The sequence below is a fragment of the Anoplopoma fimbria genome, chromosome 21 (assembly GCF_027596085.1).
Source record: "Anoplopoma fimbria isolate UVic2021 breed Golden Eagle Sablefish chromosome 21, Afim_UVic_2022, whole genome shotgun sequence".
In the NCBI taxonomy this organism is placed as follows: domain Eukaryota; kingdom Metazoa; phylum Chordata; class Actinopteri; order Perciformes; family Anoplopomatidae; genus Anoplopoma; species Anoplopoma fimbria.
In genome coordinates this window covers 2414934-2440157 of record NC_072469.1, presented here as the reverse complement: position 1 = coordinate 2440157, position 25224 = coordinate 2414934, and the positions used below count along the sequence as shown (strand labels likewise).

Sequence of the window (25224 nt, the reverse complement as noted above, 5' to 3'; positions counted from 1 at the left end):
TAAAAATGTTACCTGTAGTACAGCGAGTTCAAGTAGCTAAGTTTTAGATATTTCTGATGTACCTTTTAGCTTCTTCATATTCACAGCATAATCAATATGTATGCACCTGTATGGTAGAAAAAAATAATAAAAGTATTTTAGTAATTAAGAGTCTAAGAGTTTCACTCAAAATGAGACATTTATTCCTGCAACGCCCGTTCTCATTTCCACACGCTAACACGAGTTAAATAGAGCAAACACTCTTTCACTGTAAACAACATTCACTCAAACAAGTAAAATCAAACGCAAAGGTAACTTCAGGGGTTTGTTCTTCAGCCTGAAATTTGAGTTTTAACAAAACCAACATTTTTTGTTATGGTTGATAGAAGTTGTCTAATTGGTTGAATTCAAATTAGTGTTTTTTTTCTGGGTAAGTAACAATAAACAGAATGAACAATGTCCATCTTTGCATTCTAAGTCTGCTAACGAGTCTCTGGCTCCGCCCACCTGAGGTTTGAATCAACCAATGAGAGGAAAAACCTGCCTCCTGGTATTGATTGTAGAAGCGTTTTCTGCTGCCGAGATAAGTAGCTTCACAAAGCCAGATGAGAGGCAGAGTAGTATATCTACAGGTTTAGATCCCGCACACACCAAGAAGCACGGTTTTGAAGCCTCAAGTGCGGCACTTTGGACATCGCCATCTTGGTTTTTTTGCAACCAGTAAAAGGAAGTGACCATATTTGCACTTTGGAGGAGCCCCGGCCTAAAGCATACCCTGCTTTATGGTCAATTTGACTCTAAATGGAACATAATTTACTAAATGAACATCATGCTGTGTTGAAGAAGAGAAACTAGAGATTGAGACTTAAAGCTGCATTCTCTCTAATGTCCATCAGGGGGCGACTCCTCTGGTTGTATAGAAGTCTATGAGAAAATGACTCTACTTCTCTCTTGATTTATTCCCTCAGTAAACATTGTAAACATGAGTTTATGGTCTCAATCTCTAGTTTCAAGTCTTCTTCAATACAGCATGATGTTCATTTAGTAAATGATGCTCCATTTAGAGTCAAACAGACCATAAAGCAGGGGATGCTTTAGGGCGGGGCTACACACTGATTGACAGGTCTCTACTAGAGACGTATATGGCGTCTCTACGTCACTCTTTTGCATTCCAAATATGGTAACTTCCGTTCATTGGTTACGAAAAAAAAAACAATCCAAGATGGCGACAGCGAAATCGCAAGGCTTCAAAACATCAGTCTTCAAACCAATGGGTGAGGTCATCATGACTACGTCCACTTCTTATATACAGTCTATGGAACCAGGATGTTGGTGGAGATTCATGGTGCTGTGATGGAGGCATCCATCGTATCCTTATCTGGTGAATATTAAAATAAAATCTTGCAATGTGATTTATTGAGATTATTTGATTTAGTGTCTCGTGTCTACGGCACTTTTTTTAAAGTCTTCTGCTCAGTCCTCCTCTTCACCCACATCATAGCCGTGATTGGTCCTTCCTCTGGATTTGCTCGCGGACTGGCCTCCCGGTCCAGACTGGTATCCATACTGGTCACCATTTTGCTCGTACTGCTCTTCTTCTTCGTACTTGTTCTCCTGCGGCTGGTGGTGGTTTCCCCTCTCCTCCGGAGCAGACCAGCCCTGGTAAGGCCTCTCGTCTTGGTCCTCAGGTTGAAGGTTGTCGTCGGCGGGGAAAACGTCACCATCGTCGTCGAGGTGGTCGTCGTAGCGCTGGTACGAGCTGGCGTGCGCCTGCTGCTCCTGGGCGTTCAGCTCCAGCGTGCTGTGCCAAACTCCGTAACAAGCGTAGATCAACAAACCTGAGAGTTAAACACAAAAACCTCAAGACGGTCAGGAGGAGAAACCGTCCAACCGTCATCAGTTCCAGAAGGTCCGTCATCTGCCAACCAACTGCATGAAGTGAATTAATTTCAGCTACAGCTAAAAAAAAAACAATTATCATAATTATCTATCTTGTAAAACTGTTTAATTTCCCTTAGTAGATTCAATTCAGCTAGAAACCATAATGATTGTAGAAATAAATACAAATAAATGAAATACTGTCTGTTAAAAAAAGTACAGTCCAAGGGTTATACACAATTATAAATCAATTGTATAGTATTAGTAAATACTTAACCCGCCTCTAATTCTTCTTTGTTAGCCATGGTATAAAGTGTTATATTGCACCTTATGGTTCCAATATAGAAAATAACAGAATCCTGTTTTTACGGCATAAATACTACTGCATTTGAAATAAAAAAGGAAGTGTTTCATCTCACCTATGAAGCACCAGACGGTGAACCTGGCCCAGGTGAGTGGAGACAGTTTCAGCATGAGGTAGCTGTTGACCAAAATGGCCGCCGCAGGGACGAAGGGCACACAGGGCGCCATGTACGGCAGCTTCCTCCCGCTCTCCGGCTGCTGTATGATCGTGATCAAAAGCTTTGCCAAGGAACTCGCCATCATTACGGCCATGAGGCCTGAAAACACCGCCGCCACGCCGCTTCCCTGCTCCACGCCGAATATAACGGTGGACCAGAGGAGGAAGGACGTGAGGAAGAAGAGGAGGGTGCATCGGGTCACCATGCGGCCCGTGGCTGGCGTGGGCCGGGCGGACGCATCGGGCATTGCCAGCCGCAGCCTCAAGGTGTAGTAGTGACCTCCCAGAATCCTTTTCAGCAGGGAGGCGTGGCCTGTGTGGAAATCGGAGTCGTCCCCTTCTCCTTCGGTCCCACCAGCGTGGTAGGACACTGATCCATCGCCGTCCGAGCCTCCGATCAGCACCTGGTCGTCTTTGGTTCTGGCGGCCCCGTCGTCATGGCGCTCAACGGCGACCCCATCCTCCCCGGAGTCGAACTGGTGGGCGTCGTCGGCCTGGTCATCGGGTTGGTAGCGCAGCAGGAGCACGCACACGCTCACCAGTGTGTACGCCAGCAGCGTGCCGATGGACATCATCTCGATCAGGTCCCTGAGGCTCACCAGCAGGGCGAGGACCGCCGCCAAGCTACCGGACACCACGCACGCCACCACGGGAGTGTGCGTGAGCGCCGAAACGTGGGACAGGAAACTGCACAAAAACAAACATTAAACACAGAGTTACCTGTGAACTGGAGCCACCTCATCCCACCTGTGTTTACTTGCTTCCTCACCTGAACAGCAGGCCGTCCCGGGACATGGCGAAGATGACCCTCGGCATGGGGAACAGCGAGCCCAGCAGGGAGACGGTGAGTCCGGCTATGGAGCCAACCGCCACGATGTATTTACCCCACAGGAAGCCATGCACGGCGAACATCTCCATGAGGGGAGCCGAGCCGTCTATCAGGTCGTAAGGGACCATGAGAGTCAGGATCACGCTCACCTGTACAGAGGAAGGACACCTGTTTTCACTTTACAAGCTTTTCTATGAGTGCATCGTGATGAAAAAGGTCAAATTGATCAGATGTGAATGTTGTAGCCGATGTGGAAGTCCCTTAAAATCAAGTCAAGACATGATTTTATTGATGATATCAGTGATTAAATTAGATTTTACTACTGACCGACACGTAGGCCGTGAGGCAGGTGACCAGCGTGGCGGTGATGGCGTACGGGATGGAGGTGTTTGGGTTTTTCGCCTCCTCTCCGGTCGTCGCGATGATGTCGAAGCCAATGAAGGCGTAGAAGCAAGTCGCCGCACCTTTCATCACCTGATCAGCAAACAAGAGATCAATAAGTTTCTTTTTGAACAAGTGACAAAAACACCAAAGTGGTTTTAACATCTCACCCCTGACCAGCCGAACGGCAGGAACTTGCCGCTCCCCCAGTTGCTGGCGGAGAGGAAGAAGAGTCCGGCGATGATCATGAAGACCCAGACGACCAGGTTGACCACGTTGAGGACGTTGTTCAAGCCCACCGAGTTGCGCGCACCGAGGGCAACGATCACGGTGACCAGCAGGGCGATGAACAGGGCCAGCAGGTCGGGGTAGGTGTCCTCACCTTTACCTGAGACCGACAGAAACACGGCGGCATTTTATGGTGAAATTATTGCAGCGTCATGAGGAAGAGAGGAATGCTGATGCAATACCATGATATTTTGTACAGACATTCATGTTCCCCAGAGGACGAATCATAAAAACTTTTGTGATCCTTTGACTTTTTGTCTAGCGCCACCATCAGGCTCACCACTTCTGGTAAAGACTGAAATATCTCCATAACTAAATGATGGATTACAATGACTTATTTTCATTTATGTTCCCCTGAGGATGAATCCTAAAGACTTAAATAATCCTTCGACTTTTCAACTAACGCCACCATCAGGGTTGCATTTGATGTTTTAAGCTAAATATCAACCATCAGATGCTGTACCATGATTTTTTTACACATATTCCTGTTTCCCAGAGGATGAACCCTAAAAACCTTTTGTGACCCTCTCACTTTTCCCCTAGCGCCACAATGAGGATTATATGACCATGACTTTTGTGATCCTTTGACTTTTCTTCTAGTGCCAACATCAGGGTTGCATTTGTTTTTTTGAGCAATATATCTCAACAACTATAAAATGGATTACCAATAAATTTAGTTCGTTCATGTTCCCCAGAGGATGAATCCAAATAACCTTGCGTCACAATAAGGGTTACACTGGTGGTTTTTCAGTGAAATACCCCAACAACTATATGATGGATTACCATAAAATGTTGTACAGACATTAATACTCCCCAGAGGATGAATCCTAATAACTTTGGTGATCCTCTTAATTTTCTTTTTTAACCACCATCGGGGTTACATATATGGTTCTAAGGGTAATACCTCAGCAACTATATGATAGATTAACATGACATTTTGTACAAACATTCATGCTCCCTAGAGGAAAATCCCTGTCAGTCTTTAACAGACTTCTTTTTGTTAATAGACTTTTGATTTGCTCTTAATAAAAAGACATCACACACATTCTCCTACTGACCGAGTCCTCTGAGCGTGCCCAGATGTGTTATCATGTAGTTACTGATGGTGTGATTGGCCAGAGAGTCAAACATGCTGCTGAGAGCCGACGCCCCCGCCGCTGTGCCAATCAGATACTCCAGGATCAGGTTCCAGCCAATGAAAAACGCCACAAACTCCCCGACTGTCACGTAGCTGTAGGTGTAGGCCGAGCCGGTCGTCTTCGGGACCCGGACACCAAACTCTGCATAGCACACACCTAAAGACAAAAAATACACAAATACAATGAGTTCAATATAACAATAGGCGTTTAATAGCATTTCCAAAACATCCAATCTACCTATATTACACACACACTGCAGTTTATTTAGACTGAATCCCACATACATCGTCCTGCTGCCATAAATTATCCCTAGAGGACCTAATGTGGATTAATCGGCCAAAGAAAATAGTGCCCAAGAAATGCAACATTTCTTCCTATTTGTTTGATAAAAATAGAGTGACTAGTTTTAAGAGAGTTCTGAGCCTTTTTGAAAATAATTAAACTATATATTGTTTTTTTTAAAGATGTTTGTCATCAGTACACTCTTATAAATAGGGTTCCAAATAGAGATTTTCTAGGATTGTTGAAAGCACGAAAAGGTTCTAAGTAGAGACCCTGGGTGATTTTAGACAAAAACCCTTGGGAAATAAAAGGGTTCTTGGTAAACCACATAGGTGGGTATAAGTTAGCACACTTAGAAAGAGGAAAGGTTCTGGCTAGAACCCCAAGAGAGGGTTCTGGGTGAAACCATATCACCATAGAGGATTCTGTAACCCTCTAAGTTGGTTTTAGACGAGACACTTGGAAAAGAAAAAGGTTCTTGGGAGAGCCCCCTGGGTGGGTTCTAGACAAAACCATTGGAATATAAAAGGTTACTTGGTAGAGCCCATAGGTGGGTTCTTTTTTGCACCCTTAGAAGGGGAATAGGTTCTAGAACTCCCAGAAAGGGTTCTGGGTGGAACGATTTGACGATAGAAGGATTCTCTGTTGAACTTCTCATCAGGGGTTCTGGGTGCAACCTTTCACAGATGGCTCCAGGTATAACCCTCCGAAAGTGTTCCAAGTAGACCTTTCAAAAAGGTTATTTAAGGAACCAAAAGGGTTCCCCTTTTGAGGACAAGCTGAAGAACCCTATATGGTTCTAGTTAGCGCTTTTATTTCTAAGAGTGTAGGAACCAATGGGCTTGATGCTGAGAGCAACAGAAAGAAGTCAGCCGGTATTGAGAGACGGACCAACACATTGCTGGTTTTGTCCTTACCATGAGGATTAAGGAGTAGATAAAAATGTAGAACACCAATAGAACCTTTTGGTTGAACAATGTTCTGCTGTGTTACCTCGTGTTGCCTCACCTGACAGTATGGACGCCAGCGCTGCAATAATAAAAGACAGGATGACCCCAGGCCCAGCCATCGCCTTGGCGACCAGCCCGGCGACCACGTACATCCCGGTGCCGACGCAGCTGCCCACCCCGAGCGACACCAGGTCCACGGTGGTCAGGACCTTGGCCAGCCCGACCGCCGACCCCTCCCCGAGCTCGGTGAGGTCGTCGGAGCTGTGAGCCATGGAGCCCACGGGTTTGGTTCTCAGCAGGCGGGAGTACATGTTGTACCAGGCGTCGCCCAACGACAACCGGCCGAGCCACGCCGCCATCACCGCACCGGTTTATCACCTGTTTATGAGGGTTTAAGACTCCTTCTACCTTTTCTCTGACACTCCCTCGATCATTCTTTTAATCCCATCATGAGTCTCCTCTTCAGGCTTTCTTCTCTTGTGACGTTTGTTCTTCACAGATCCAAATAAAAGGCATAGAAAAAGCAGAGATGGAAGAAGAGTTCAGATATTTTGATTTAGTAAAAGTATTAATGAAACAATGAAAGAAGTACAGACATAAAAATACAAAAGTAGCAAAAATAAATACAGTTGTTATAGCAAACGTAGTGGACTAAAAACTACAATATTTCTCTTTGAAATGAAGTGATGTGTAAATATTCTCAAGTTAAATAAAAGTACTTCAAAACTGTACAAAAGTACAGATATTTGGCAAATGCATTTGGTATATTTTTGGACAAAAAGCTGTTAAATTTAAGACTAAAACTTGAAAGTAATTGTTCAATGCTTTGGCTATAAACTATTCACCGCCATTTAATTGGTTTGTAACCGGCATTGCTTGATAGCACAAAAGGTAATAGAAAAAATATGTTTGTATAATTGTGGTGAACCAATTCTTTAATATGTTCCTTTAGAAAACCATCTTATTGATTAATTCTAAATAGTGCAATCATAAAATACCAATATCAATCATGTTTACCTGAGTTTGTGAGCTTGCAGGTGATGACGGGATGATGGGATACCATCAGCTGTTCTCATCACTCACTGGAGCGAGACTCCCGCTCTGAAACTTTAATGAAGACCGAGGATCTACTTTCACAACGGAAAGGTACGACTGAGGAAAATAAAACTGAACCTTATCCAACTTCTACAACAGCAGGTTGGCTTTAAGAAAGTGGAGAGCACAGACAGTAACATAAAGATGGTGATAAAAACACCCAACATGCAGGTTAAAGATGCACACCTGAGCGGACAGGTAATACACTCACCTGTTGTGTGTTTTCCTGAAGAACTGTTGGTTTAAGTCCACGTCCTCTGCAGACCTGTAGGAAATGGTGAGGAGACGACAGCGTTAATCCTTCAGACTGAACACCATGTGATCAGGTGTATACATTATTGAACACCTGAGACTGGCCAGGTGTGTGTGTGTGTGTGTGTGTGTGTGTAATTCATTCATAAGAGGAAGGACAGAATAGCTGGTGTGAAGTTCTGTGAGTTAAGTTTTTGCTGCAGCTGCCACAGGTGACGTTTCTTTACTCTTTGAATGGAGCTGAGAAACTAACCAGGTGTGTGTGTGTGTTTGTTCTTATATGTGCTACATAGTGAGGACCGTAATAATCAACACAGTGGGGACATCTTTGGAAAGCAAGGACATTTTGCACAATCCTCACTTTTTCAAGGGCCTGTCTGAGGGTTAAGACTCAGTTTTATGGTTTTGGTTAGAATTAGGTTTAGCTTTGATAGTAAGGGGCAAGGGAACGCATTTTTATCAACAAGGGTCCTCACAAAGATAGAATTACAGGGAGGTGTGTGTCTTTAGGGTACCGTGTGTAGAGTAAAATTAACTCAGATTTCCAAACCCCCAGAAGTAGTTTTAGGTGGATGTGAATCTTAATATGCAGCTGATACAAGTTACTGAAGCATAATGTGTTTCCAACTCAAGGTTCATTTGCTTTCCTAGCTTTTTCTGGAGCTTTCAACCGTGTCTTCATCAATGCTTGGAGTGTGCTCAGTTGTCATGGAGATGAATGTGTTGCACTGTCAGGACCTCTCTCCTGTTTTTGTTTATTTACAGGAATACAGTGATTATATATATATCAATGGAGCATTTATAGAATATTAGTAGTAAACCGGTACTAAAATTAATAAAAACTAGTGGAGAACAGTTGTTCAGAATATATCTCGTTGGAGTGAATGTGCCCTTATACGAGCCCATACGTTGAAATAATTATATTGTTAATTCAAAACAGGTTAATTGACTTTGGACATGTAAAGGGCTTCCACAACTTCAACATAAGAACAAGAGCCACAGATTCAAAGAGACATATTTTTGGTAGTTTTGCATCTCTTAGTAGATGTTTTGCATCTTTTTGTTGTCATTTTGTGTATCTTTGTACTAATGTTGTGTCTTATTCCGTTAGATTTGGATCTCTTTGATGGCTTTGAATTTCTTTGCAGTCATTTTGTTTCTGTTTTTGGTTTTGCATCTCTTTGTAGTCATTCTGCGTCTCTGTTTGGTTGTTTTGTGCATCTTTGTAGTAATTATGTGTCTTTTTGTGTGTCTCTTTAAAGTCGTTTTGTGTCTGTTTTTGGTTTTGAGTCTTAGGTAATCGTTTTGCCTCATTTGTAGTCTTTTTGTGTCTCTTTTAAGTCAATTTGCATCTCTTCATAGTTGTATAGCATCTTCTTGTATCATTTTATGTCTCTTTGTTGTCATTTTATACCCAGACTTGCTGTTATAAACTTGTGGGCCCAATACATACACACAGGTGTAATCTGATGCACAGAGTCAGATTACACCTGCAGACGTGGTAACATGAAGGTCTAAAATAGGAGAAACAAGACACTCAGCTGCTGTCTACGCAAACAGACTCTCCATACAGGAGAGTCTGAAGAAAACAGCTGATCCAAAACGTGAGCTGCTTCATATGACTGATGATGCCAGTTTGATTTGGACTAATCAGATCCATCAGATGCAGCACTTGGACCAGTTCTGGGGTCAGAACTGGACCCATGTATTCTGGTGCATTATTCATCAGGAGTCCAGGAAGCAGTCGTGCTGGATTTAAGGCTGCTGGAAACAAGTCTTTTATTGGGTTTTCATGGAAACATAAATGTTTTCACTAAATTAGAAGAATAGAAGAATATTTATAACGTACTGACTAAAGAATGTGACAATGTTCACAGTATGAGGAATATGTGCAAAGTGGGAGAACTTCTCTCAAGTCAAAAAGGGCAAGACTGACAAATCCAGAGTCCCAAGTGATGAACCAAGTCCTGAACTTTGAGTTTTGAGTCCTAAACAGGTCATCATGCCATTTTAACAACAGAGTGATATATTAAATTAACAAAAATAATGTTTTTTTTATTTGCATTTAAAAGCATTATTTGTTTAAATAGGTTTGTTGGAACATGACTGACTGAACTTTGACAAAAACATCAGATCTGGGAAATGAAGTGTTGACTGTTAAGTGGGACTGAATAGCTTTAGCTCAGTAGATTAATTGATTTGTAGCACGCTCTTTAAATAAAGAGAATTGAAATGACAAACTTTGTGTTTGGGGTATGGTATAAAGTATTTTCACAACAAATTGCTCAAGTCCAAATGGAGACACGAGGCGTTGTAGTCCAAGTCAAGTTACAAGTTATTTTTGATTTTGTCGGGTATAAATCATCAAACTTGTGACTGTGCAAAGCTCTGCCCAGCACCACCCTGACAATAAGGCAGCCTGAGCACCTCATATAGCAGTCATGTTTTTGTTTTTTTTAAAGCTTTTACTTTCTGGAAACTCGTCTTTTTGTGGTTCTGATGACTTCAAGCCAACTAAACAGATTATGGGATGTGGAAAATACCTGAAAAACAGAATATCAGCAGGTGGACGTGGAAGCATGTACCTTCTAGATACCAGATGCAGGGAAGCAGTGTTCTTTTGCTTTGTTGACCTTCATCCTTTAGTTTTTTCACTGTTTATCTGATGGAGTTTTTAATTAAAATATCAGTTAAAAGGAAAGTTGTGGAAACTGACTGACTGAGGGGTTCATTTGAGGAGAGTAAAGAGCTCTAAAACATCATATTTATGCCCCACGATTCATATTTCTTCATCTTTTCCTTATTTATTATTTGATATGTATGCTTTTTTAAATGTATGGATCAAATTGTAAACTGCTGAGTTTCTCTTTAGAACGTCTGCATGCTATAAAATAACAATAACTCTTTATATAAAGATTGGAGGAGCTGTTGACTGCAGAGAAGCTGAAGGTGGAGGCATTCCTGAGGCTACGTGCTTTATACGCAACAGATGAGCGAACAGGAGTGAATCCAGACACACACACACACACACACACACACACACACACACACACACACACACACACACACACACAAGTAAAACATCCTTTTCTGTTTAAAGGAATAAAGGTTATTCGTTGGCAGCCTTAAGCAATATACAGGAGAGATGGACAGCGTCTCATCATGCCAGTCTGGAGACCTCATGGTTTTCAGTTCTTTTTGTAAAGACGAAATGTGCTCGAGGTTTCAGTCTGTAAATCACAAGATAAATATTTATCTGTTAATATATTCGGGAATTAAATGGGAAAACTTAATGAGATAAAACATTTAGTATCTTGTAAAATTTTGAGAAAATCTCTGTTGAAATATTTAGCTTCAGTGTGATTTGCTCCACCCTTTTATTGTTTTGGCTGCAAACAAAAACGTGCTTTAAAAGAGCTTAAAAGTCTTGATTTAACATATGAAATGAATTTAAAATAAGTACTACTCAGCCTGTGATAACAGTTCTATGACTTCTGTAAAAATTACACAGATCAAGGTACCAGAATAATCTCAGTTTGGGATTAAAACAAGGCAGGAATGATCTCTTTAAAATAAAAAACACTTTCTAGTTGCATCAAGAAAATTGAGAGATCCATTGTTTTTGACCCATAATATACTTTTTAGTAAAAGTCAGCATTTAGTCCAAACTCAATGTCAACTTTTTTGGGGTAAATTTTTTCTCAGCTGTGCATTTATTCTCTTTGGTGTCTGTGTATGAAAGTATTAAATACACAAAAAGTATCTGTAGCACCACCTAGTGTTTGGTGAACTGCTACACAACCATTTCCAGGTATAAGGACAAGCATTAGGAGGCTAAATCTAAATCTAGACTCATTAATATAGACAGGGTGGACAAAATAATAGGAACACCTGACAGAATAATGCAATACAAAAACATGTGGCTAAAACAGGTCATTTTATCTTAATAAATATATTTTTAAATGGTCTTAGACAAAAACATCCATCACTTAAATCCTAAATCTAGACTAAAAGTCACAAGTCTTTGCATTCAAGTCCAGAGTCCCCACAGGACTTACAAGTCTTAAACTTTGAGTTTAGAGTCCTTTATAAATGATGAAGCACTTTTTGACAAATGTAATCCCATTTTAACACAGCAATATTAATTTCATACAAATTCTATCAAGGTGGACCAAATTTACAGGAAAAACATTAATATAGCGCAGTACAATTAAGCCCCAAATATCAAATTAAATAAAACCTCTATAAAAGTTATATTATAACCTTTATGAAAGGAAGATTTATTGCAGGAGTATTGTATTTAATAGTTTTGGTTTTAATTAGATGAACCTAACGATGAGTTAATTATGCAATCAGAAAAATTGAGACACGGAAATTGCTAATTTTAGTACTTAATTATGGCTATTTTTATTAGGTCTAAAAAAACACATGGTTGCTGCATAGCTCTGTAGGGAAATAACTTTCAATCTGTGAATGTTGATGCGTTTACTCTTCTTGGGATAATTTGCCCAGCATGTATGCATCTACTTTATGTGACACTTGTCCATCTACCAGAAGACAGACAAGTACTTTTAAACAGACACAAAACTCAATATAACTAAAAATAACACTTTTTAAACACACCGAACAGCACAATAAAAACACGAGACAGAAAAGTTATTTTTCCAACATTTATTCTCCAGACATTTACTCGTCTGCCTCGGACTCTTCGTCGTCCTGACTGATCTGGAAGTAACGCAGCTCGTAAGTCTCCTTGTCGGACGCCACGACTCTCAGCCAGTCACGGAGGTTGTTCTTCTTCAGGTACTTCTTCGTTAGGTACTTCAGATACCTAGCGGGGAGTTTGGGTCGTTTTAGTCTCTGAATTTTGATTTATAATATTGTTTTCTGAAGTTTTAATGTAAGCATGTTCGTTTGCCATAAAAAATATGTATAGAATTTTCACCTTTTGGAGAACTGCTTCTCAGACGTGACGTTGATCTTGTTCTTCATGCGGCCGACCTGGACGACGCTGCCCAGATTCCCGGTCTTGCCGTTGACCTTTATCCTCTCTTTGAGGAAGATTTCCTGTTGGAGAGAACACAGTGACGCACTAGGGAAGAGAACCCTAGTATATTCGGAGCTAGGGAAGGGCGCCCTAGTCCAGACACGGGGTTAGCCGCCTGCAACAATCGCCCTTTTGATGCACTCAATTAGGAAACAGTTCTGCTGGGTTTTCCTAATTTCTTACAAGATACTTACAAAGTTTGCAGAGTCCAGGATCCCATCCTCCACAGGGTGGGTCAGGTCCAAGGTGAACTTCCATCCAGCTCCCTTTTTGGACTTCCTGCTGACGGTTGGTCTTTTCTGTTTGAGCTGTGAGGTAAAAAAAACTTTTGATCAGAAACTTGAAGTGTTGGTTGCTGCACACATCTGATTCTGTTCCTCTTTAAAAATCAATATTCTAGCATTCTAGCTTTTACTGGTTGTAAATATTGTGCATCAAATCTTAAAATATTCTTAATTACAGAGTAAATCCTTCATTTCATCCTTAAGATATCTGCATTCTAATAATTTACTAGTTTAATTACTGTCATCTTTCTTTACTTGTCTCATTCAGTATTTCTAGTCTTTTATTGACTAGTTTCTCTTCATTTAAAGCCATTTCATGAGACATGAAGGCAGTTTAATCTCAAATAAAAAATGTAACATATTGTTAAATAGCTTCTCTATTAACAGACACTGGTACTTGTGAACACAATTAGATACTATTACCTTGTATAACTTAATGAAACACCTAATGTAAAAAGGTCTTGGTAGAAATATATTAAATTAAAAATAAAATGAATGATGAGTTATCTTCAAATAAAGGACTATATTTAATGTAAATTCAAGACTATGCAAGATGTCAATTATTTATACAATATATGTAAAGAATATAAGTAAATATTAAAATAAATAAAGTGAGAAATGTAAGAAATATATTGGCAAATATGTGCATTAAACACACCATAATAACCAATGTGTGAAATGGAAAAACAAAATGCTAAAAAATAATATGCATTAATTATTAATACAATAGTATAAAATAGAATAGTATGAATACAAATAATGTAAAATGTATTAATTTAACCTCAGAAATAGTTGCAATATTATGTTTTAATTCTGGGTGCAAAAAAATGCAAGATAATAGTTTAATTTCTACTTTATTATGGGTTATAAGAAGGATAATCTATATTAAATATATGCCAAATTGATGAGGAGGATTATTAACACATGTAGGCTGACAACAAACATCATGTTTATTAATAAAGAGGCGAAAAAACACTGATAAGACACTAAAAAGCTGTTTTTTCCGATTTATGAATGGAACACGTGTCCGCAGACGTAATGCTACAAGCTAATGCTAACTCTGCTAGCTTCTGGGCTTCCCGCCACAGAAAAACACTCAACGTTCAACACACGAACACACACTGAAAGCTTTCTTTAGTTCTAGTACATCACGACCGGAATAAGTGTGAAAATGTGGCGGAATAAGTGTGAAAACGCGTGTTTCCGGAGGAGCTAACCAGGACCTACCGGCGCCATGTTGAAAGACCGGAAGTGAAAGGGGGAACCGGAGGTGACGCAGCTGTGACGTAGGCGGGGCTGAGTGGAACGCCCTTACCATATATGGTAAGCCTGGTAAAACTGGAGGAGGAAAAAAAAGAAAAGTGCACAATAATCTGGAAAATAGCCCCAAAGACACCAATACCACCGCCAAACTCATAATCATATGTTTAATGTTTATTTTATAGCTTTATTATACATAAATTAAATTATTATTATATTATGTTTTGTCTAAAAACAAGAGTTTACAGGTGAAGTTTGGCCTCTTGGTGGCAGCAGTGTGGGGTCAAAGGTCAATCACAGGCCCAAACACCCAGATTACCCTTAATCTCAAATAAAAAAATGTAACATTGTTAAATAGCTTCTCTATTCACAGACACTGGTACTTGTGAACACAATTAGATACCATTACCTTGTATAACTTAATGAAACACCTAACGTAAAAAGGTCTTGGTAGAAATATATTAAATTAAAAATAAAATGAATGATGAGTTATCTTCAAATAAAGGACTATATTTAATGTAAATTCAAGACTATCCAAGATGTCAATTATTTATACAATATATGTAAAGAATATAAACCCAGATTAAAAAACCTGCTGAGCCTGGTCAATCATTCACTACCTGTTCAAACACACACACAACACACACACACCCTGATTTGTATCAACACCCACAAAATGAAATCCCTCCTGATGACTCACAGAAACCATAACTGGTCAACCTACATCACCACTGGTGGGACAATCAGGCAGGGTGTGTCCCAGTCCGTCTGGATACTACTTGTCTTTTCATGCACTCCGTGATTGTGAGTCACCCAAATGGCTTTAAGCTATTTATAAAAATGAAAATTGGCGTTCTGAAATCCAGGGCTTGTTTCAGACTTGCATCTTTGTTCAAGAGCCTCTCATAACTTCACCATGTGTATTCAACAGCTGTTTGTCACCTTGCAGAGAATTTGAGATATGAAAACATGGCATCATGTGACCCACAACACCTGGTATTTACTTTTAACTCTTGATACTTGAGGAAAGTTTCACTGACACGTATCTTTTTATTTTTTTCAACAGGATTTAAGTACTTTAAATGGTAAAAACATGAGTAAAACTTTAAAAATTGTGCATTTCATGATCAAAACCCCTTCTGATTTTGCAGATTATACTTTTTCTTCAATCTTAAAATAATCCAGATGTCTACAGTAGATCACATCTCTAAAATGCTTTGAGCGTCAACTACAATATGTACAATTTTAAGAGATTATTTTTGCTTGGATTCGAGCATTTTGTCCACCGTGCTTCACCGAATAAGCAACACAGCCACTTTGACGGAAACCTTTATCGATCACAGCGTATATGAGAGACAGAAAACCAGACGTAGTTTGCAGTTTTTGTCCATTTGTTTCATCGTTTTATTTTTTTTGCCATCTCCAGTCAGGTGACAAAGGCCTCGAGTGAACAAAAAAGTTTGCAACTCTACCACCCTCCCCAACCCGATCGAGTCCCTCAAAAAAAAAAAAAAAAAGAAACACGCCTCACTGCAAACCGCCTCCTACATTTCGGAGGCCCACACCGCTACACACTCATGCCTCTCAAAACAAAATATAACACTCCTTTTGTATTTGGGGGGGGGTTGGGGGATGGCCCGGGGAGGGGGGCAGCGGGGGTGCGAGCCCTCGAGCCGACCCCGGTGGACGAGAGGTTTGAGCACGCAAACAAACGCCCCTCAAACTTCTACACAGACAAAGAGACTGGCATCACGAGGGTAAAATCACTGAAGTTTGTTTCTGTTCTTCTTAGGGGGAAGGGGAAGGGGAAGGGGGGAATAACAAAAAAAAAAAAAAAAAAAAAAAAAAAACACTTCTCTTTTCTTGGTTTTAGAGCTTTGACATGCTGGGGTGGACCTCAAGTGCTCATAAGTGCTAGCCACCACCAATCCCAGCAATTAGGATTAAAAAAACGAGCCTCGTTGAAGCTCTGATTCACGCAGGAACCGGAGCAACGGCCATGCTGGAAAAGCGGTATGGCTGCTAGAGGGACGGCCGAAACCGGAATTTAACATCTACAGGGACTAACCCTCGCTCCCACTGCTTTAACAACTCAAAACTGCCTCCCCCCCTCCCCTCCCGTTCCCTCTAAAAGGCTTTAAACCCACTATATTCAAGAATATAAAAAAATAATCATACAAAAGCTGAATCCCGTTGTTATTAAACATTCAGGAATGTGAGTGGCGAAACCAACACTTTGAAGGCAAAAAAATGAGCAGGAATGAGCAACTGATCGTTATTTTTTTGAAGTTGTTTTTTTATATATAAAGTAGATTGTTAACCAAAACAAAAAACCTCAGTGATCAGAGCAGAGGACCACGCAGCGAGCTGCAGTGGAACTTCCCCAACAGCAACGGAAAAGAGAAATGAAAAAGGGGGTGGGAAGGGGGAAAAGAAATAAAATAAAAAAACAGATCAATGATGAGAGAAATCACAACAGAATGATTTGAGGTTGTCTGTGAAGGCCGACGCTTTGGTGACAGAACCAATGAGAATGCAAGAGACTGGTTGTGGGTGGTGCTTGTTGCCTGGGAAGCAAAGTCTGTCTCCCTATTTGCTGGCCAAGACCTTGGTAGCAACAGCACATTCCTCCCCCATGGCAGCGATGACGGTGACCTGCAGGGGAGAAGCACACGTGTTCGAGTCAATCAACTGAAACTTAACACACACGCACGCACGCACACACGCACACACACACGCTGCTGCTGCTTCGACGCCATTAGTCTCGCTGACATCATCAACTATTTGTCTATATCGTTATTTACATTTTTTCAGTTCTGTTTTCAAACATAATTCAAAATGAGTTTTCTTGCATCCCTCAAAAATCATTTAAAACATTTGTGCCGTGGTTCATAAGTAAAAAAACTAAATCTGCGTAGTAGTAAAATGTGCCCTCACCATGAATTCGTCACCAGCATCAAACTTTGCCTCGATTTCCTTGCCGATTTCGCTGTCGGGGACACGCAGGTCCTCCCTGATGTCACCGGTGTCGCTCATCAGGCACATGAAGCCTTCATTGATGTTAACAAGCTGGGAAAGTGAGGACACATTAGGAAAAAAGGTAAATACACGTGTAAATATACTGTTATTCCAACCTTACTCCAACTCTGAAGAAACAGGAGTGACATTTTATGCAAAAATGTCTGATAATTCCAGTTAAATGACTAAACCTGATATTTTACTTATGTCCTAATTTCATTAAGCTTACACAGTAAGCTTTTTTCAGCTCAACAACAAGAAGTTCTGTTTACACATATTTCTTGTTCATACAAGAAGATGCGGTTCAGAGTTTGAGGAGGAAAAATTGACCACAAGCTAGATGCTTCTACTAACAACTAACATTCACGTCCTTAAGTCATGCATTCTTTGCTATAAGAAATGTTCTAAAGGTCGTCTGGTCAGCGTTGTACCTGGTAATCTATCCTCTTGATGGAGGGAACATCCATGTTGTGGGTGGAGGGGCACATATCTTCATGCTTCTTGTTGGTGAAGATGTCGATACCAACAAGGTTAACCTAAAAAAGAAAAGAAAAGGTGGTCTTTTAGAAAGTGAATAAACTTGTTGGGTGTTAATCTGTGCAGATAAAGAGACAAAAACGTGAGGTTTATGAACACAGAACACAGCAAATCACAGACCAAAGAAAAACCACAAAAGCATGATGCAAAACTCAAAATCGCATCATAAATATGCGAAGTGACATTAATAAACATTCTTGTTTTTGCGCCGGAACAATCCACTTTCCATCTTTAGTCCCCAGGACAGAGCAGGAGTCATGAGGAAACCAACGCCAATGTTTCCCCTCCCAGTTTAGGAAAGGGAGTGTCAAGTGGTCACTTTGAAAATGTAAAGCCAAAACTGTAATTTTTCCATCTTTGTTGAGCCCAACACGATAAAGTAGACGTGGGAGAACCTCGAGGATGAAAGCAGTAGTGATTCCAAGCGCAGAGTCCCTTTAGAAAACATCTCTTTACTGCAGCAGTCCAGTCAGAACTCCTGATCCTCCCTAAACCCTCCAGCGGGAAGAACAACCCGGCCTTGGCCTCCAGCAGAGAGGAGAAGCAATGCTCCTGGAGGAGGAGACGCTTCTGCCGGGAGCTGAGCTCTCCTCCTCCTCCTCCTTCCGGAGCTCCGACTGCAGTGAAGCCGGATCTGGGCCGGTCCACGGTGGACTGGTCTCTGCTGAAGGAGTTTCTATTGAACCTGCACGGTTTCTCCAGAATCCAGGGGCGGCTGTGGCGTAGTGGAGAGCAAGGTAGTTCTCCAATCAGAGGGTCGGTGGTTCGATACCCGGCTTCGGCAGTCGATGTGTCCTTGGGCAAGACACTTAACCCCAAGTTGCTCCTGAAGGCTTGCCATCGGTGTGGACTGGATGATGAATGTTAGTTAGAGTCTGATGGTGGCACCTTGATGGTAGCCTGTCATCAGTGTGTGAATGGGTGAATGATATGTAATATACTACTGACTGTAAGTCGCTTTGGATAAAAGCGTCTGCTAAATGACTGTAATGTAATGTAATGTAATGTAATAATCCGACCCGGCGGCACCGATGACGAGCTTTCAGAATAACTTTATAGAAACAGACGATCTTCTCGTTTACTGATGGAGGTCTATAGAGGATTAAACTGAGATCACTTATGGCAGGAACCCCACAGGCAGCTTGGATCACACGGTGTTGAAATCCGAGAACCCCAAGGCCAAAGCTGAGCCTCAGGTCTCTGCCACCTTTGACACCGGTTGAGTTTTTTATTACCAAACTCCATTTCAAACTTTGCACTGCCACTTAACAGCTGCGCCCATTTTGACAGCGCTACTTGTCCACACTTTATAAAAGGATTAGTTCCTTCAATCCCTGTTTGTTTTGTTTATATGGATATTGTTTTCTTACTATATTACATTTGATATGTATTTATATCTACAATGTATCTTCTCTCTGTTGTGTCGCCTCCCAGCGAAAGCATTTTCACACGATTGTTCTTTTAACACCCGGAGTGACATTAAGCTTGAATCCATTCTTATTGTATTTACCTTGGCATGTCCGTGCTTGCCGGTCTTGGAGGTGGACATCTCCACGATTTTGCAGGGATGTCCCTTCAGCACCACGTACCCGTTCTTACGCAGAGCAGAGCACTGCATAGGGTAGGTGGCGGAGGCGCCAGACTCGCCAGACGTGAAGTCAAGATCGAGATCCGACATGGTGATGGGTCAGCGGTGCTGCAATAGACATTTACAAAATCAGTTATGTTACTGTCAAATAAACAAACATATATGGCCAAATAGATGCATTTTTTTGTGCAGAAAAGCCCTGATGTGTAATGAATCTATCTACTACTGAGACTAGATATTGCGAGGTTATTGGAAACGGCCAAATCCACATATATATATATATAGTACAGCATGTACTACAGCAGGTCTGTTGATTTAGATCCAAAGTAGAACCCAATACCTCGGCGCTGAGACCCACAGACAGGGTGGGATTAAGAGACTGTAAAAAGTGGTTGTCAGTAAGAAAAATGTCATATTGCAAAGCTTAAGGGGGTTAAAAGTTTTGACGTTTACATGACAGCTGTCACAATAAAAACACAACTCACAAATATGTTAAATACGCGACTAAAATCTGTCAAAATACCCCAATTTGAGGAATTCTGTACGCGTTTGATTTGTGTAAATGTTCCCAGTTAAATCATCCTACAAATGTATATTTAATATTTTTATTTGCTCCTTTATTAAGGGTTAAATATCAGTTTAATGCCCCCCTCTGTCCCTGTCATTTATAGCTCCAGGCCACTGCAGCCTTCTCCCCACACAGCTCCCACGCTGCCAATCAAACTATCGCGAGATTTCAGGAAAACTCGCAGCCTCATGATCTCGTTTAAACAGAGGGGGGGGGAGTCAACACGAGGCTGAGCACGAGACTGCTAAACATTAATTAAAATAATTAAAATGAATAAAATAAATAGGCTATGTGGTGATATATTAGAATATTATTATATATTATAATTATTTCAATAAATTCGCGCGGCCAACACAGGAAGGAGAAAAAAATAAATCTCGAGAACCGTTATGTCAGCTAACGAGATGCTAACACTGAGCTAACGAGATGCTAACACTGAGCTAACGAGATGCTAACCCGGAGCTAACGAGATGCTAACGCTAGCCGTCCATTCAGCTCCGTTCAAATTAAAAAAAAAAAAAAAAAAAAAAGCGCTCTGGCGGTTGGCGCCGCTAAAGGCCGCCCGTGTGTTTTTTTTTATGATCCGACATTTTTAACCGTCAAAACTTTATTCACATTTCACAATTAACAGTTAGGTGGTCGGTGATGACGGAGGCATTAAAATTAAAAACCCCGGTGACGCGCACGGGGAGCACGGGGCACCCACACCCTTTGCCCCAGCGCGCCGCCGCTATGTACCAACGGACGGAAAATTCAAATAACCGCTCCAACGGGCCGTTAGCCGAGCAGCTAACGGCCCGTTGGAAACCGTTAGCTGGTCCCTCAGAACGCCGTCAGGAGCCCCCGTTTATCCCCCTCCAGGCACAAACACCCGCCATGCCACACTTACCTTCCGACGGAAAAAGAGGACCGAACGTGCGCAGGCGCGGCCAACTTTACTGCAGCATCCGTAGAAGGGAGGGGGGGGGGGGGGGGAGAGGAGGGGGGGGGGTTCCGGTGGCCGACTGGCAGAAAGGGTTGCCAGGTCCCGAGGTGATAGAACATGGCAACCGGGAGGGGAAGGTTCCATGTATATAAAATATCCAGAAGTGGGGGACAAGATAAAATACCCTTTTGCAAAAGGGAAAGTATCAGTGTCACAGTTTATAAATACTTAATTAAATATAAACTGTTTTATAGATAAACTATATACAATAAAAGTAGAAATATTACAGTTTATAAATACTTAATAAAATATAAACTGTTACAAATAAATAATGTACAAATATTAAGATTATTTATTTAGTAAAAGTAGAAATATTACAGTTTATAAATACTTAATTAAATATAAACTCATACAATAAACAATATACAATAAAAGTAAAATATTTATTTATAAATACTTAATAAATATATAAACTATACAAATAAATAATATACAAATATTAAGATTATTTATTTAGTAAAAGTAGAAATATTACAGTTAAATACTTAATTAAATATAAACTAATTTTAAATAAATTATATACAATAAAAGTAGAAATATTACAGTTTATAAATACTTAATAAAATATAAACATACAATTAAATAATATACAATAATTAAGATTATTTATTTAGTAAAAGTAGAAATATTAGTGTATAAATATTTAATTAAATATAAACTTTACAAATAAATAATATACAATAAAAGTAGAAATATTACAGTTTATAAATACTTAATTAAATATAAACTGTTTTATACAAATAAATAATATACAATAATTAAGATTATTTATTTAGTAAAAGTAGAAATATTACAGTTTATAAATACTTAATTAAATATAAACTGTCATACAAATAAATAATATACAATAATTAAGATTATTTATTTAGTAAAAGTAGAAATATTACAGTTTATAAATACTTAATTAAATATAAACTGTCATACAAATAAATAATATACAATAATTAAGATTAGGGGGGGGGGGGGGTTCCGGTGGCCGACTGGCAGAAAGGGTTGCCAGGTCCGAGGTGGTAGAACATGGCAACCGGGTGAGGGGAGGTTCATGTATATAAAATATCCAGAAGTGGGGGACAAGATAAAATACCCTTTTGCAAAATGGAAAGTATCAGTGTCACAGTTTATAAATACTTAATTAAATATAAACTGTTTTATAGATACATAATGTACAATAAAAGTAGAAATATTACAGTGTATAAATACTTAATTAAATATAAACTCTTACAAATAAATAATATACAATAAAAGTAGAAATATCACAGTGTATAAATACTTAATTAAATATAAACTGTTTTATAGATAAACTATATACAATAAAAGTAGAAATATTACAGTTTATAAATACTTAATAAAATATAAACTCATACAGATAAATAATATACAATAATTAAGATTATTTATTTAGTAAAAGTAGAAATATTAGTGTATAAATACTTAATTAAATATAAACTGTTTTACAGATACATAATGTACAATAATTAAGATTATTTATTTAGTAAAAGTAGAAATATTACAGTGTATAAATACTTAATTAAATATAAACTGTCATACAAATAAATAATATACAAATATTAAGATTATTTATTTAGTAAAAGTAGAAATATTACAGTTTATAAATACTAAATTAAATATGAACTGTTTTACAGATAAACAATATACAATAAAAGTAGAAATATTACAGTGTATAAATACTTAATTAAATATAAACTGTCATACAAATAAATAATATACAATAATTAAGATTATTTATTTAGTAAAAGTAGGAATATTACAGTTTATAAATACTTAATTAAATATAAACTGTTTTACAGATAAACAATATACAATAAAAGTAGAAATATTACAGTTTATAAATACTTAATTAAATATAAACTGTTTTACAGATACATGATATACAATAATTAACATTATTTATTTAGTAAAAGTAGAAATATCACAAAGTAAATATAAATAAAAAATAAGAAGTGGTGGATAAAATACTCTTTTACTCAAGTAAAAGTAGAAATATTAGTGTATAAATACTTAATTAAATATAAACTGTTTTACAGATACATAATGTACAAATATTAAGATTATTTATTTAGTAAAAGTAGAAATATTAGTGTATAAATACTTAATTAAATATAAACTGTTTTACAGATACATAATGTACAATAATTAAGATTATTTATTTAGTAAAAGTAGAAATATTACAGTGTGTAAATACTTAATTAAATATAAACTGTCATACAAATAAATAATATACAAATATTAAGATTATTTATTTAGTAAAAGTAGAAATATTACAGTTTATAAATACTAAATTAAATATGAACTGTTTTACAAATTATAATATACAATAATTCAGATTATTTATTTAGTAAAAGTAGAAATATTACAGTGTATAAATACTTAATTAAATATAAACTGTCTTACAAATAAATAATATACAATAATTAAGATTATTTATTTAGTAAAAGAAGAAATATTACAGTTTATAAATACTTAATTAAATATAAACTGTTTTATAGATACATAATGTACAAATATTAAGATTATTTATTTAGTAAAAGTAGAAATATTACAGTTATATATACTTAATTAAATATAAACTGTCTTACAAATACATAATATACAAATATTAAGATTATTTATTTAGTAAAAGTAGAAATATTACAGTGTATAAATACTTAATTAAATATAAACTGTCATACAGATAAATAATATACAAATATTAAGATTATTTATTTAGTAAAAGTATCTATTCCACAAAGTAAATATACATAAAAAATAAGAAGTGGTGGATAAAATACTCTTTTACTCAAGTAAAAGTATCAATATCACAGTGTAGAAATACTTACAAGTAAAAGTCCTGCATTCAAACTCCAAAGTCCATAAGTATTCTCATCAAATATATATATTTAAACCCTCCGGATTCATCTATTCATGGTAAATATAGTGAATAGATTTCTTACCTCCTTCTACTGTATTTGTTAGTATAAAAAGTGAAACTATATTTTCCCAACCTGCAAGTGATCTATAATAACATTTCGTGGGATGCCCAGAAAAGATTTGTACATTTTTAATGTATTTTTTTGGATTCCTGGCTTTGTTTGTCAGACTTATCTTTGCCATCTTTTCTTTACATCTAGCGCCATCATCAGGTCAACATTTTAATTTGTCCAATACTTTGATTTATGGCAAAATACTTGCAAAACTCAGCTGTACTTTTCTGTTCTTTTTAAATCCTAATACTAACACACTAAAACATGTGGTATGTATATCATTGTGGGCAGGTTAGCATGCTGATTTTAGCATTTGTGCAGCCTCACAAAGCTGCAAGCATGACTCTTGCTACACTTTGAAAGAACAAATTAATTTAACTTCATATAATTAAGTAGATACAACAAATTAAAGTAACTTTACCAAGTAGATATTAAAAAGTGAAGTATATTTACTTACCTTCTTCAAGGCAATGGGTTTCCTAGATTTTTTTAAAGCAAGATCAACAAGATTATACAGCGTATTAATAACTGATAAGTTGATTTTTCTCTTGATCGACTCAATTATTGATCAACTCATTACAGCACAAATGTTTCATGATTGTAAAATCCAGCTTAACCTGTACTTGTTCATAAAGAGAGTAGAAGTCTGCAGCCTCACAAAGCTGCAAGCATGACTCTAAGTCTTCTTAGTAAAATAAATAAGTTAATTACACTTTTTAAGTTGGAACAACTTCACAAAATTAAAATGCAACAAAATTAAAGTAACTTTAACAAGCCGATAGAAAGTAAACATAACTTATGTCTCGGTCTCCTTGATTTTTTTTGCGTGAGTTCAACTTGTCAGATTCTACCTTGACTTTATTAATAACTAATAAGATGATTTTCTCGAATGATTAACTAGTTTCAGCACTTATGTTTCATCATTGTAAAAAATATATTCCAGTTTAACCTGTACTTGTAAACAAAGAGAGTATAAGTGTGCGGCCTTAAAAAGCATGCATCTTAATCTTCCTATAAAAGAAAGAAAAAGTTAATTTCTCTTGCCATTTTTTTCCAATTGGAAAAACTTCACAAAAATAAACTACAACAAAATTTAAGTAACTTTAACAAGTAGATAGAAAGTTAACATTGCTTAAGACTAAGTCTCCAAGATTTTTTTTGAGTAAGATCAACTTGTCAGATTCTAAAGGGACTTTATTAATAACTAATAAGATGATTTTTCTTTAATGAATATTTGTTTGTCTTAATAAAGTGATAATAAGTGTGCACGATTTTTGGTTTCTTCAAAGTCAATATTATTTATTTATATTTTGTATCCTATGCACCGAAATATGCAAGAAATTACTTTATTTTTATTTTTATT

At 38.1% G+C, this 25224-nt stretch overlaps 4 protein-coding genes and 1 long non-coding RNA gene across 6 annotated transcripts in view; 1 reads left to right on the top strand and 4 right to left on the bottom strand.

The window, feature by feature from the left end:
- The window catches only part of cldn11b (claudin 11b), a 5373-nt gene extending 5272 nt beyond the window's left edge, over window positions 1–101 (top strand). The window contains exon 4 of the mRNA XM_054623221.1: window positions 1–101. This exon is cut by the window's left edge and continues 448 nt beyond it. The gene's annotated coding sequence lies outside the window, so the exon portion shown is untranslated.
- Window positions 102–1332: 1231 nt separating this feature from the next.
- slc7a14b (solute carrier family 7 member 14b) lies at window positions 1333–6605 on the bottom strand. The gene is made up of 7 exons (XM_054623191.1): window positions 6305–6605; window positions 4934–5170; window positions 3758–3975; window positions 3534–3680; window positions 3147–3355; window positions 2277–3064; window positions 1333–1817 (listed from the first exon to the last, which is right to left on the bottom strand). The coding sequence occupies exons 1-7, from the start codon at window positions 6603–6605 to the stop codon at window positions 1453–1455; spliced, it is 2265 nt and encodes a 754-aa protein (XP_054479166.1). The 3' UTR covers window positions 1333–1452.
- A 62-nt stretch (window positions 6606–6667) lies between these two features.
- On the bottom strand, window positions 6668–7637 carry LOC129110461 (uncharacterized). The gene is made up of 3 exons (XR_008532271.1): window positions 7553–7637; window positions 7264–7353; window positions 6668–6737 (listed from the first exon to the last, which is right to left on the bottom strand). It is a non-coding gene; the product is annotated as an uncharacterized LOC129110461 (long non-coding RNA).
- A 4618-nt stretch (window positions 7638–12255) lies between these two features.
- Window positions 12256–14216, bottom strand: rpl22l1 (ribosomal protein L22-like 1). Of its 2 annotated transcripts, XM_054623152.1 has the most exons (4): window positions 14152–14216; window positions 12835–12948; window positions 12539–12660; window positions 12256–12424 (listed from the first exon to the last, which is right to left on the bottom strand). In XM_054623152.1, exons 1-4 carry the CDS (start codon window positions 14158–14160, stop codon window positions 12280–12282), a joined length of 390 nt encoding a protein of 129 aa, XP_054479127.1. In that variant the 5' UTR covers window positions 14161–14216; the 3' UTR covers window positions 12256–12279. The 2 variants fall into 2 exon arrangements, with proteins under 2 accessions (XP_054479127.1, XP_054479128.1); XM_054623153.1 differs by lacking the exon at window positions 14152–14216 and having other exon boundaries at window positions 12539–12730; window positions 12835–12925.
- Window positions 14217–15557: 1341 nt separating this feature from the next.
- Window positions 15558–20853, bottom strand: eif5a (eukaryotic translation initiation factor 5A). The gene is made up of 5 exons (XM_054622718.1): window positions 20785–20853; window positions 19250–19435; window positions 17634–17738; window positions 17122–17253; window positions 15558–16839 (listed from the first exon to the last, which is right to left on the bottom strand). The coding sequence occupies exons 2-5, from the start codon at window positions 19415–19417 to the stop codon at window positions 16774–16776; spliced, it is 471 nt and encodes a 156-aa protein (XP_054478693.1). The 5' UTR covers window positions 19418–19435; window positions 20785–20853; the 3' UTR covers window positions 15558–16773.
- Between the last annotated feature and the right edge of the window lie 4371 nt (window positions 20854–25224).

Excerpts from the sequence above, each read along its gene's own strand:
- slc7a14b (XM_054623191.1), bottom strand. The coding sequence starts at position 6,605 with ATGGCGGCGTGGCTCGGCCGGTTGTCGTTGGGCGACGCCTGGTACAAC. Across the intron at positions 5,171-6,304 it reads GCTGGCGTCCATACTGTCAG|GTGTGTGCTATGCAGAGTTT; the intron begins GTGAGGCAACAC and ends TTTTGTCTTTAG. Across the intron at positions 3,681-3,757 it reads TGCCGTTCGGCTGGTCAGGG|GTGATGAAAGGTGCGGCGAC; the intron begins GTGAGATGTTAA and ends TTTGCTGATCAG.
- rpl22l1 (XM_054623152.1), bottom strand. Across the intron at positions 12,661-12,834 it reads TCCTGGACTCTGCAAACTTT|GAAATCTTCCTCAAAGAGAG; the intron begins GTAAGTATCTTG and ends TCTCTCCAACAG. Across the intron at positions 12,425-12,538 it reads GAGAAGCAGTTCTCCAAAAG|GTATCTGAAGTACCTAACGA; the intron begins GTGAAAATTCTA and ends ACTCCCCGCTAG.
- eif5a (XM_054622718.1), bottom strand. The coding sequence starts at position 19,417 with ATGTCGGATCTCGATCTTGACTTCACGTCTGGCGAGTCTGGCGCCTCC. Across the intron at positions 17,254-17,633 it reads TCAAGAGGATAGATTACCAG|CTTGTTAACATCAATGAAGG; the intron begins GTACAACGCTGA and ends TCACTTTCCCAG. Across the intron at positions 16,840-17,121 it reads ATGCTGGTGACGAATTCATG|GTCACCGTCATCGCTGCCAT; the intron begins GTGAGGGCACAT and ends TCTCCCCTGCAG.